The following is a 13,630-nucleotide window of genomic DNA, read 5'->3' as shown; positions in this document are numbered from 1 at the left end:
ATTGGGGTTTTCCTCCCGCACACAGTTTCGGCCGGTTGGGTCATAGGTGAGACAAAACCAGTGCCCGCAGCCAAACCCTATCCTTAGGCCGCCTCGGGTCCTTCTCCTCCTCTCCCCTCGCTCCCCCATCCCGCCGCCACCTCGCATTCCTCTCCTCCAGAGCGCCGGCCGCCGCAACGAGCCGTCGGGATCTCCTCGTCACCTCCTTCCGCACGGTAGGGGGCCAGGAAGGCGACGACTTCGAGCGAACCGAGCAGCCCGACGACGGCGGCCGTGGCCGGCGAGGTGCCCTCGTGCCATACTGCGCCTCCTCCTCGTTGCAGGTTCACAAATTCTCTTCGGCATCAACCCCCTCCTCCCAGTGGTGTTTCTCGGCTCAGGTTCGTTAAGGAGGGCGATGGCCAAAACCGACGAGCAGGCAAAGGGGCGCGGGAGGAGGTGGGGATGTTCACGTGGTCGCTGCCGTTTTCCTCTGCGTGTGGGCTGCAACGCTCCGCCTCTTGGGTGTCTATGTCTGACCTGTAGGTACGTACACACCATCCTTCACCATCTATCCATCTCTTTTCTACCTTGCCTCATCTTCCCTAAAAGATGCAGCCACGTAACCAAGAGCTGTTCAAGACAAACATAATTATCTAACCATGAGAGATAAGAGGCATGGAAAATAGGAGTCAGAACCAAGATGACATGATGGAGGAGAGTCTATTTTTCCACTATTTCGATTCAATTCATAGATCTCTGCATCTTTGGTTCTACAGCTTATTTTTAATCATGCCCATGATGTGTTTGATGAGATATTAATTCCTTTTTATGCTCTATTATCTATTGAGTAATTTCTTTCTTAAATATAGCTGTGGTATGTGACTTTTCATGTACGAACTTTATATGGATAAACAACCGGAAATTTATGTTTTGCCTACGTACCTAGATGCTCATGTTCTGTTTCAAAGATTTGGAGTCAAATAATTTTCTTTAGTTTGACAAGTGTGATCAGACTAGAAGTGATATGATGCCACATACCGACTCAGTAATTTGTGTGGTGTTTTGCAACTTTGAAGTTTCATTTGTAGCCTCAATGTGTTAATGCGAAAGTGTGACTTGAATACCAAACAATGCATTCTTCTGGTAGCAACCGCACGTGCATATCATTTCGTTGGTTTATTGACATCAAACCCCGTGAGAATCAAGCCATCTGGCCCCAAAACCTATGTTTTGGTATGCCATATTTCAGAATGTAGATAGTGCCTACAAACTAGCTGCAATAAATAGAATGAGTTTAAATTGCAGTTTTGATGTAAAAACTATGAATTTTCTTCTGATATTTGGATATCATCCTCGGTTATGCAGGTCGCTTAGTACTATTTTCAGTTTTCTACTAATTTTCTTCATCCTCATTGAGGACGATGGCCAGTATTGTAATAAAACTCTGCCGCGCCGATGAACCACATGCCAGGGTGAAGCTGGGCCCTTTCCTTTGACTCTCGGGCCGCACGACATGCGGCGTAACAGTGCTTTCTGTAACCTATGATGTGATATGCTTATCCCCAGTTCTTGAGGATGAGAAGTGCAGAGGACGCCGACCAACAGGATATCTGCCTGCCCTCCTTGGTCTCTTCTTCGCTGAGGTCCTGAAGGTTCTGCCCTCTAACATTTTTGTCTCTTATAAGTAGATACACTTCCTTTTAACTTCGGAGTGTATATTCAGGTTTTTACCATATCACTAATCTTTCATTTGTCTATCTTGCTCTTTTTTACATAGGGAACAAAATAAAAGGAAGAATCAACTACTGTTATAGATCTCATCGGACTTTTGGCACATGCTAATTTGATCCCATAGTTGCTCCCTTGGGATTTTATTTGCTGAAAATAAAGTAATATGACAATGGTGCACTTTTTACTAATCATTTCTCTCTCTTTCTCTCTCTCTCTCTCTCCTCACGCTATTTTTCCTTGCTTTATTTCCTGGTGCATTCAGTTGTTGTTTGAGTGATCCGTTGCTACTAGAGAGGGGGTAGGAAGGGGAAGAAATGGTGAGGGTGGTTAAATAGGAGACAACAGATGAACAAGGCTCTGCAATAATCGAGTATACAATCTTGATATTTATTAGTGTTGATTGTAAATCCTAACTTATCCATTGTTGATGACTACCTTCATGAGCTAAAATTGTTTTCTCAGTCCTTCCAGTGGTGGGGGAAAGTTTGCAATTTCCTCTTATATTCGTGGATTAGAAATAAAGTAATGGCCTTGGTTTTGATCTTTTCCTTAAATCCTCCCGAGGAGAAGAGCTTGCATATTTAGAGATAAAGTAATGGTCTTGGTATTTTTCTCTCGGGTCATGAATCCATATTCCTGAATTCATTCATTCAGTTAGTGGAACCAATTGTTTGACCCATGAAATAATTGAATGTGAACCTCGTGGTGATGGCCTTCTCAATCCATCAATATATGCAAGGGAAAATATTTCCCATTGGGTTACGAAAGCTATCGACTTCGCCACACACGTGCAGCACATACCCAGTATTTTGAGTGCAATTCTTTATTTATTTAACATTATGAAAATAGACTGTACCCCTTAAACACAAAGTAATATTTGTTTAGTGAACTATTGCTTTTTCTTCTATATCGACTTCGCCACACCTCAAATTAATTCCTGCCTGTGCCACTGATTGCAGGTAGCTCAACCTGCAGCGGGTATGGTGCATCTCTCTTTCAATTTGCAGAGGCGTTATGTATTGTTCAGGTGCATTTGGCTAATTTCCCCTCTGAGTGGATATTTAATTTTGGTTTAAGCTCTCTGCCCTTTTTTTGTTATATTGTCTACTAAATTGTACATTTTCTGAAAATCATGTTATGCATTATGATTGGAAACTTGATAATTTGGATTCATGTACTTCATGAACCACTCAATAATATCCTTATTCTCTCAATTAGCTACAGATTCATGCTCATCCTTTTTGTATCCAGTCAATGAAAGTATATAACTTATTGGTCCATGCCAATAAGACATTTGAAGCTCTAAGCTTGTGTGAGCTACAATGAAATTTCTGCTGGTGTTGTGTGTGTAGTGTTGAGTACATTCTGAACATGTAATCTCTTTATATGCTTCATCTATAAAGATGCGATTTTTTTTTTTCAACGCATGCAGGTTGATGCAAGTTTTGCCAAGAACACTGTCAGTTTAGCGTTTTTACATATACAAGGAATGGGCTCATTTCTTGCTACTGGAGGTAAAAGTGAAAGGTAGTTCACTGTTATTATCGTGTATTTTTTTTGTTTGGATTGGTGTGTCTCGGTGACACAAAATATCACATTTCGTCTCTGGAAAAACAGCACACAGTTTCCGTAATGACCTTGGTTTGAATTAACATAAGTGTGCAACTACATCAATGTGTACATGTTATCTGAATAAAGTGACATGCTATTAAGATTTTGTCTCTCAGTCAGTTCGGATGGAAGCCTAGATGTCTAGGTAAATCTTAATCTTGCAGATGTTTCTGCTATTGAGATTTGTGTTGAGAAAGTATCATTTGGTTGTCTCTGTGAGAACCCCTGAGTTGCTTCTGAACAGCTCTCCCACAGAGGCTTCCATCAGTCGTGAAACCCCCTGAAACCAATGCCCTCACCGTGATACTCAATTGGGCCTAAACGCAATGATGACATACGGGCAAGGTACCACACTGTTGTTATAGCTTGTGTTACCACCTTCTGCTTTGTTCCTTAACTCACTGCTATATACGTATATTATTCATTCACTTGCCTTCTACTCCCTCCGTTCCTTTCTATAGTGCCTATAGATTTTTGGCATTTGTTTCAAAATATAAGGTTTTAGCTTAGCTTTTTTTCAATTACCCCCTCCCCGTTCAACTCCCAAATCGTTCAGCTCCCAAAATTGTTATGGTAAGTTAGGAAGATATGGATTTCCCAAATTTTACATTGACCTCAAATCGTTCAGTTAGGGGTCTTGTGTACAAAATACTCTTGCGCTAATTTCCGTGCTAAAAAACAATAGGCACTATAGAATGGAACAGAGGGAGTATTATAACTAGAGTAGGTATCTAATGGCGTACTAGGCAGAAGTATTCTTAAGGAACTGCAAGACGATTGGGCACACACTTTCTGTAGCAATGTAAGAAATGGAAAATATTGTGCGGTTTTGTATGCCTTCCAATTCTACTGAAGCAGTCGTGTGTTAGAATTTAAGAAATTTGCTTTTCAAAGCAGAGTTGCAGTTGACACTAAATGTAAAAAAGAAAGAGAAAATGCAATGGAAGACTTGGTTTGTAATCTGATAAGTAACATGCTGACTGCAGTCATTTTGCAGTTTTGTTTTTAAGCTGCTGCTAAAGCCAACCAATACATGAATTGTTAACCCTTTTTTCCCTCGATTTTTTTCAATGGTTATCGTGTGGTTTTAGGTATTGTTGTATATATGTAGCATGGTCCATGGCTGTGTTTCTTTCATACATTTTTGTGAAGTCTGCAAATATTAATACACACATAACCTATTATAGAACCCTTTTTGCCACCTGATTTCTACGAAGAAAACATTCAAAGATGAGAAAAAGGCAAGTAATGTCACATTGACGAGGGAGAGCATAAGAAATACTTATGCAAACCCTCTTAGCATTAACTAGAAGATTTCTTGTACTCCCTCCGATCCATAATAAGTGTCGTGGTTTTATACTTATATTGATCGGAGGGAGTAATTCAAATGTGTAATCCTTCAAAAGAAATTGCATCAGAGATGATGATGACGTATTGATGTCTGCAGGTATTGAGTCATTCACATGTAGTTAGTGTTCTCTTGTCATCGGTTATTGGTTATCATCATTCCAGTTTGCGATGTTCAATACATCTACTCATTTGTCTAATTTACCTTCCTGGTTATGTCACTTCTGTAATTGTGCATTTACCCTATTAGACTACAAGTCCACATTTGAGGTTATTTCTCTCAACTGATTAATATTCAGTGATGTTCTAAATATATATATTTTCCAATTTAACTGTATAAGAGGATATCAACAAACCGGTAGCCTGATTGAGTGATTGTCATGTGTGTGTAGTTAGTTTTTGTACATCCAAAGTCCATGTAGTTTCCCGCGTTTGCTTTTAAAATTTTCTTGCATTGCTGGTTAACATGATGGATATTGCTTATGAAAATTATTCGGCCAATCATGTTGTGGATTTCATGTTAGAAACTATGGTTAGCCTTCCAGACATATGTGGTTTCAATTTTGTCCAAAGTTCCTATGATTAGAGAACCATGGTCTATGTTAGATCTTGCTATTTAGTTCTGGGTTGTGCATCCCTCTATTGTTAACCGAAGGGACAAAGTCGAGGTTTGTTGTCTGCAAGATTAAGGCCCATCCACCTCCTATCCTATTATAGATGTTAGTAATAGAGCGACTATAGATCTTTTCTGTACGTGAAACATTTTTCTGGTAGAAATTAAGTAGCATTAATTATTATGCACATGATTGAAGCTTCATTTAGTATGATGTTCTAATTATGACTTGGTTTCTTATACCATGGTAAACGTCACAAACCAGTTAAGGTGGATGATGTTCATCTGAAGGGCACGTGAGCATGCGAGCAGAAGTAGGGTGCCATGGCCCGGTGGCTGATGCAGGAGGGCCCCCAAGCGGCCGCATCTCGCTGGCGACGACGCGCCCTTGCCTGTCGCCATGACCAGCTCCGCCGGAATCCACCCTGTCCCCGCATCCACCACATGCCCGTTCTCCTGGTTGCCCAAGAAGACTCCTCTGTGAAGGTCCGTACAGGTTCTCCTTTGGTTTAGTTTTCTTTGGTCCGGTGGTCAGCCGGGGCGGATGCCTGATTTTGATCTTCTCTGCAGCATTCGGATCCAATAGGGGTGGGACTCGCCATGGAAGCTGTCAGGAAGTTGCTGGGCCGGAGTGCATCATGCCCGACCAGTAGGCGCCTCTATGGCTAATGGGAATCATGGTACAGATCCATCTGTTATTGTTCAACTATTAGTTGTTGAATTGTGGGATGATGCCTGTTGTTATGTCGGCTGCTCAGCTGATTGTTTGCTACCCAGTATGAGACTGCACTATGGAACCCATTTTTCTGTCCACAATAGATAGTCATGATTATTCAGGAAATTTTAAAGATAGGGATTAGGGCTTAGTGGAAAAAACAACTCTAAATGTTCAGTCGTGATCATACATGCCTTGCAGTATGGTTTCGGTCTTCTAGACAATATATTCTGTTAGTTAAATGCAGTGTTTTTTAGTAGCCATTTTCTGTTTTTTTAGTCCAACTTTAGGTATCCATCAGCAGACTGGTTAGGAACATGTACTGCATTGATTTCTTGCTTCTCTATTCAATCCAGTTTTTAGTACGCCACCTCATTTTTTCAGAATAATCATGATGCTGATTTCGTTGTTTGTATTAATATACATGACAGATTTAGCACATCCTTGCTATTTTTGTAAGGCGTTAAGGAAATCTAGAAAACTGAACATACCACTTGCCAAATTTCTTGGCTACTGAGAAAAGATAAAAATACACAATCTTTATAATGCACTAAGGATAGCTAAAAATTTCAAAGCAACATGACATACTTTAAGAGAGAGAAACCGACAGAGAGGGAATTCTCTATCCAATTCAGTTTTTAATACCACAGCTTCATGAACAATGCATGTATTTCCTATGTTTAACATCATGTATCTTTACAACTATATCTTATTTTTGTTGCAGTTAACCATGACAAGGCTATGAATATAGAGCAAGCCCAGTTCAGCGGTTATTTTTCACGTAAGAATCCAATTAGTGAGAAAGCCATTTATAGTCTCTTCTAAATCTGATTGCACTCATATATGACGAAACCTTCAGGTTTTGCTCTGTCTGTGTTGAAATTGTTATGATTCTTTATCTTGATCAAGCAAAAGGATGGAGTTCTATGATTCCTGGAGTGGGTAAATTGCTTCTGGTTCAGGTACATCTCAATCAGTACCTAAATATTTAGTTATTCAAGTCGCTTCAATGGCTTTAGCATGGTCATGCCTCTTTTTCCGTGGGCTGCTTTTATCCTTCCAGATTTGGCATGAAATCGACTATGGGAGAAGGATCCTGATGGCATTGCTCCCGCGAATTTCATTAACTCGATTTTACCAAACAACACCAAAATTATTTCTTTAGTAGATGGCCTAGATTATATATATGTGTTTCTTTGTCCTTACTTCTGTTGCTCTCGACATAGCCATCGAGTGTTTGGTACCATAATATATTCCTCTATTTCCCTGGTTGTATATAAATGTTGAGAACTTCATTTGTAATTTCGTGTACTTTGTCCTAATATCATTCTTTTTTTTTTGAGAAACACAGTACAAACGCAGGCGCTCATATACACGCGCATACACTCACCCCTATGAACGCACACACGCACACCCTACCCCTATGAGCACCTTCATAAGACTGAGCTGGCGGATTGGATCTTGAAATTGACGAAGTCACCACAGGCGCCTCGCTGTCGACGGGAACGTCGCCTCCCACTGAATGAATATTCTGCCTTTATGAGACACACAGATGTCAAACCTGGGGTTTGAACTCTGGTGGGCTGGGGGTACAACCACCCTCCTAACCATCCAACCTCAGGTTGGTTCTCGTCCTAATATCATTCTATTGACTTTGTTTTTTGAAACCTCACAAACGAATATCATTTTCACGTAACTTTTAGCCGTGTTATACAAAGTTTGAACTGGTACGAGTTTCACGGGATCGTGCGCCAAGGCGCACATCTAAATCTAGTTTTAGTAATGACTGGACATGATAGCTCGTATACCCATGTGTGGTTGTACATATGAATTTCCCCTTACTTTTGTTTGCCCTCATACCAATTTTCGTTTGGATCAGCCCTCCCTTACAATACAAGTTACAATGTAGAAAAAAAATAGGTAGACAACAAGATGGAATTGGCCGTAAGATCCAATATACTGGTACATGATCTTGATTTGTTCCCTAACCTCAAATATTACTTTTACATGATACAATACCTTGTTTCGTTCTCAGCTGACGCTAGGCTGCACCCCGTGCGATTGTCGGTCATGAAACATAAATATATGGATTGATGGTTGTATACAGTAACTAACTAATATCTCGATCCTGGCGGATCTCGATAAAAGAATAAAAGTGACCAACGAAATTATGATTGAAAAATAGACGAGTTCATTCCTAAAATTTGGGAACATGGAAGACTTAATAAAAACATAACCCGATCCAATTTGTGATCACGCTTCGCCGCTGGCCATCCAAGTTTTTTTTTGCGTGACGTGGTACAGACATAGTGCGTTATGCAGCTGGGCCCATGAGGATACGACGAGAAGGATCCGAATCAACGTACTTGGTGTTGTCAAAACGTAAAATTCTCAATGGCCTAAAAAATATTCAATTAAAATGTTGCTACAACTCATTTTGCTAGCAATAACAAAATAAATCAGAAAATCAGAGTCCTTAAGAATGAGAAAAATATATGTCTCTTGTCTTGTACAAGCTTGCACCAACTTAACCAGTTAGTCAATGCAAACTTCCACTAAAACCATGACAGCAATTATCAATCAGAGGGAGTTGTTCTTTCTTCGGAATAAAGTTTTACTGGGGAGCTACTCCATCCAGCAAGGCGTGTATGGAAAAAAATCTTGAATATCTCTATGCGGGCCAGAAACTTCACGGTAATACTTTGGATATATGCTACCGATGTCTTCAAGCTTGGAAGTACTCAAATGGTACGCCAATCCCCTACTTATGCTACGGCTTAGGAAGACGATTTCTTTGAAAGGATGGAGTCCAAGGACCGAAGCACCATTGTGGTTGCCTGCGTCAACCATATCGTCAACCATATCTTCAGTGTCTAGGGCATCATCATCGGAGTTCCATTCAAAATCCTGGTCTACTATTGTAGATTCATTATCGTTGTAAATAGCGATATGCTTATCTTCGTTGTAGTTAACATCCTGCAAGATCCATGGCCCGTAAGCTTGCGAGCGGTAGTTGAGACGTGGAATTAGTACTTGAAGGTCTACATCATGCTCCAACATCCACTCAGCATATCCATCACGCGATTCTTCAAGGACCCATACTTGAAGGTTTGAATTTCCAAGCATTAGTACATAGTACACTCCCTTTTTGGATTTTCCTAGATAGCTATCATGGTATCTCACGGATTGAAGAGTATTGGGCGGTTTAATTACCTGGTATGTGCTATCTGATAACGATAACCTGCGTGGAAACATATCATTTGCAAACGCGTTATATAAGCAACGGAAAGTGAAACTACCGTCCAAGATCTAATAATGATAATTAACAAGTGTGTATGTAGCCACATACCTGATGACAAAATGGTGTTCGCGCTGCACGTAAAGCGCACCACGGCAATACACGGCATGACGCGCATGACACCATTCGAATGCTGCCAATTGAGCAATAGTCCCTGCGGGCGGCCCTTGACGTACGAAGGCCTTTTCCTCCCATTGTCCATTCACTGACGAGAAGACCCACATTACAAATGATGAAGGTGGCCATTCTGACTCTGCCATCACGGTCTCGTCATGAGGTACAAGGGGTACGTGGAACACTTGATAGTGGGGCGATGTGGCAGGATCAAACACAAGGTAGTTGTCCTCGAAGAGGCACTCAATCCCGAGGCTTGGGGGTGGCCGCGGCGGCAAAGGCTCCTCCCACCCCATGACTGGGTTAGCCACGGAGTCGTAAAGCAAGAGGAGACCGTTGCAGTGATCCACCACCCCGCAGTCAATCCTCTCCCTTACCCCGAGGCCTTCCCGTGGTGGTGGACGGCAGAAGAACTCGGAGTAGGCCAGCTCCCTGAAGTCGATGAAGATGCCGGCCAATGATAGCGGGAGGAGATCGGCGCGCAGTATGTGGCGGGCGTCAATGATGTCCCGCCATGCCTTACAGACGCACCGGGACGCGGCGACGCCTCGTGGAACGAGACGGACGAGGACGGCGGCCAGCGTGTCGTCCGGCAGCAGCCGCGTCATGTCGCCGTGCTGCTCCATGGATGGATGGATCTCTCTGACGTACTCGTGGCAGACTAGCTGTTGGGTTCGTTTGGAGGTCGATTCTTGGCGTGTGGACCGTGGGTTCTTGTAGCGCCGGGTGGGTGCAATGGAGAGGGATCTCCTTATCCGCAACGGAGAGGACACGCTCACGTACACGCGGGCCGGACGCAACTATCGTAACCCAGTGGGAATCACGGAAATTCCAGGAAACAGTTTGTATGCTTTCCGTTTGAACTGCCACCGTGACCCAAGAAACGACTGTTTTTTTTTTTGACAATCAATACCACATATATTCATAGCAACAAATAGTACATGGTAGAGATACATGAACTGACTCCAACGATTACAAAATAAAGTCTAAAAGATAGTAACAAATCTTCGAGGTCTTCAGTTTCTTTCTTGTTCCAGAACACAATCTTGTACTCTTCTGAAGGCAGCCAAAGATAGATAACGAACCATAGACCTGTAGATACTGACGAAAGTTCTCCCATAATTTTTTGAGCCGCAATGCCAAGGCTGCGTGCACGCACACAACCATTAAAGCAGTCATACAACATCGGCAAGAGTACCAACACCAGTATATCAGAGAATAATAACCGACTAGCTTTGTCGTCGTCGATGGAGAGCCGAGAGTACGAATCACCATTGTCGAGGACGTAGCAGCCGGGACAAAAACTGCGAGGATAATCCTCCTCGCGGCAACAACGACAAAAGATCCAAAATCGATCTGGCGAAGCAAGATCTGAAGATCCATACCTCGAAAATTGTGATTCTTCAACACCACCATTGACGCCGGGAAGAAGATCACTTATTGCAGACGATGCCATCTCCATTGAGGGGAAACCAATAAGAAGGCGGCTACCAAAATCCTAACATAATCTAATGAAAACAATACTTTTATTCGAAACTCCATGCATAGATCGGGTTCCCCACTCCTCCCGACGCCGGCGAAGCCAACCGGAGGAGGGGGAACCAATCTATGGAGGAGGATAAACTAGAGGCGGCTAGGGTTGAGGCGGTGGCTGAGAGGAGACGGGAGGAAAAGTTCTAATCCGACTAACTGGACCCAAGAAACGACTGTTAGGAACGATAATCACGTCCGATGCCGGCACGGCGTCATGTGCCGTTGTTCAGTGTGTACGGGTATAATACATGTACGTATATAGGAGTAGTTGCCGACTCGATCTGCTAGCTAGTTCGATTCGGTAGCTAGTCCTGGCATATATATATGCACGTGTAACCTAACTTGTAATCCACAACGGGGAATTAATAGAAAGAAAACAACAGGCTCGATGTGCACATGTGGCGAGATCAATTGTTTTTCTGTGTGCGTGAGTTGTGCTAGCTCAAAGATCCATCAAGCCATCAAGAAGCTAGCTGATTGTACGTACGCGGGTTGCTGCTGTTTGCAAATAGCCTGGCTTGATTGCTGTGAGAACTGAGTACTAGTTCAGTGGTAAGGCTAGTGAATGTGCAGCCAGTTCATCTGGGTTTGAATCCCTGTCTCGCGATAATTTCGCAGGGACGGTCAAACTTTAAACCGGGTTATTATCCTAGCGTCAATCCGCGAGGAGAGTCGCATACTACTTAACACCGTATAGCCAAGGAAGAGATCATTCTTCTGTTGGTCAACATTTTTGGCTTGTTTGCTATGCGCGTGTGCAGGTCAGCGTCTCGCCGGATTGTCTTCATCGTCCGCTGGAAATTACTCGGTGATTGGAGCTGGGCCAACAATTAGCTAGTATCAAAGTGGGGAAGGACTTTTGGATCTGGGCCAACATAGAAGAACAAGGGTCCGCCGCGGTGGTCTATTTCGATCTCAAGGGACGCCTCCCGTTGCTGACGAGTTCACGCGGGAACACACAAAGAGGCCAACTATTCTGAGCCCCAACACACTACTTCAAACTGTCGGTGGTGCGATGGCATGCAACAATCTGAAGCCGAAGAAGGCACGAAAAAGAAATAAGAAAAGTGACTATGCCACTGCCAACCAGCCGGCACCTAAGCAGAAGCATAAGGGTGCCCATGACACCGCCAGCCAGCCGCCGCCGATTCGCTTGAATCTCTTACCTATCTTACCTATTAAATTGGAATCGGTGGTGGTCGTACATTAAAGAACCATCGTACGTCAAAAAGAACCATATTCGCTAAAAAAAACAAAAGCACGATCGCTAAAAAACCGGCCCGTCAACAAGGATGCGTGCTTCTGTTGGAGTCCATTAGGGCATGTACAATGGTGATATCTTAGCGGTGCCACGTAGGATAAACGCTGAGGTGGAGGAAAGAGAAAGAAGAAAAAAGACTTTGCCTTCTCTTAGCTAAGAGATCATCTCTTAGCACAATCTCTCTCACCATAAATTTAGGATGTCTCATTAGTAAAAATAAGACTAAAAAATAACCCATTGTACATCATGTTTTATTGTTATATCTAGATTACATGGCGAGATTAAGATAAGACAGTCTTATCAACCATTGCACATGCCCTTACGATCGAGAAGCACGAAAGCTAAAAAACCGGCCCGTGCATGCTTATGTTGGAGTCCATTACATTAATCTATTCTATCCAAGCGCTGGTCGTGGGGCTTCGGGCGATCCAGCCAAACGACCCGTGAAAGTCGGCTCGGTCGTTGCCCAGCTCTCCTGTACAAAAAATTCATGCGAGAACTCCTATACTCCGTACAAGTTTTCCATGTAGTACAAGGGCTGAATTGAATCCCGGCCAACACAGCTGACCGTGTCCCTATCGAACACAGGTGGCCATGTCGGACAAAACATCCCACGATCAAACGGCTCTGCAAAAGGAAAACAAAACAAAATTTAATCAATACAGATAGGAATTCTAATCCTAATTGAGTCATATTCCGACTTACACTGCTACAGTTTGTGCTATAAAAAAAGTGTTCACGCGACTTCTCATACAGAACCTTTAGACTTGTGATAACTACATCTATCTTTCGGTCAAGTCAGCTTTGCATATCAAACAATCAATCGGCTAAGACAAAAACAATCCATCAGGTATGTTACTTCTCTCCTTACATACAGACACAATTCATCATCAGTTCAACGTATTTGTTATTTTGGGGATTCTATTCAGACACAATGCATCATCAGTTGAGTGTATTTGTTATTTTTGGGATTCATCAGTAATTGGGACAAAAGTTTGTATCTTGTAATAATCAAGAATGTCAAGAATGTACAAGGACAGGTACTTACTTGGCTTTTCTTGCAGCATTAGTAGTCAGTTAGTTCTAAAGTTTACCCTCTCCAATCTGGATAGCACCTGCCAGACATTTACTGCACCAACAGATAAAGTTCCATCAAATAAAATGTAGTACATGGTCTCCAAGGACTGATTACTAATAAAATTCGCACTGTTCATTGATTTGCTTCCTGACTTCTATCAGACTTCTATCAGCCATTACAAAAAATGCTTAGTATAGAAATCTCATGCAGGCAAGCCATGGATGCCAACGAAGAAAGACGGAAAAAAGATAGAGAGCGGTATGCACGGATGACAGATGAACAAAAGCAGGAAAAACTGAAAAAACGTCGTGAAGCCTATCAGCAAAACAAAAAAAAAAAGCCCAGAA

At 42.5% G+C, this 13,630-nt stretch overlaps 1 protein-coding gene and 1 long non-coding RNA gene across 8 annotated transcripts; one reads left to right on the top strand and one right to left on the bottom strand.

Annotated features, from left to right (window-relative positions):
- The first annotated feature begins 275 nt into the window (after positions 1-275).
- On the top strand, positions 276-7,333 carry LOC124703844. 7 transcript variants are annotated; one of them, XR_007003347.1, is made up of 12 exons: positions 276-525; positions 1,348-1,454; positions 1,549-1,634; positions 1,760-2,740; positions 3,146-3,240; positions 3,569-3,669; positions 4,052-4,126; positions 5,550-5,770; positions 5,855-5,964; positions 6,724-6,780; positions 6,859-6,961; positions 7,063-7,333. It is a non-coding gene; the product is annotated as an uncharacterized LOC124703844 (long non-coding RNA). The 7 variants fall into 7 exon arrangements; XR_007003349.1 differs by having other exon boundaries at positions 1,348-1,634; positions 1,760-1,885; positions 2,673-2,740; XR_007003348.1 differs by having other exon boundaries at positions 1,348-1,634; positions 1,760-2,083; positions 2,673-2,740.
- A 1,049-nt stretch (positions 7,334-8,382) lies between these two features.
- LOC124700007 lies at positions 8,383-9,592 on the bottom strand. The gene is made up of 2 exons (XM_047232209.1): positions 9,349-9,592; positions 8,383-9,240 (listed from the first exon to the last, which is right to left on the bottom strand). The coding sequence occupies exons 1-2, from the start codon at positions 9,555-9,557 to the stop codon at positions 8,625-8,627; spliced, it is 825 nt and encodes a 274-aa protein (XP_047088165.1). The 5' UTR covers positions 9,558-9,592; the 3' UTR covers positions 8,383-8,624.
- Between the last annotated feature and the right edge of the window lie 4,038 nt (positions 9,593-13,630).

This window comes from Lolium rigidum, chromosome 3, assembly GCF_022539505.1.
Source record: "Lolium rigidum isolate FL_2022 chromosome 3, APGP_CSIRO_Lrig_0.1, whole genome shotgun sequence".
NCBI lineage: Eukaryota > Viridiplantae > Streptophyta > Magnoliopsida > Poales > Poaceae > Lolium > Lolium rigidum.
This window is presented reverse-complemented; position numbering and strand designations above follow the sequence as displayed.

Bases quoted from the DNA above. Each gene is read 5' to 3' on its own strand.
- LOC124700007 (XM_047232209.1), bottom strand. From the start codon at position 9,557: ATGGCAGAGTCAGAATGGCCACCTTCATCATTTGTAATGTGGGTCTTC. The intron at 9,241-9,348 runs GTATGTGGCTAC...GTTTCCACGCAG, and splicing joins GAACACCATTTTGTCATCAG to GTTATCGTTATCAGATAGCA.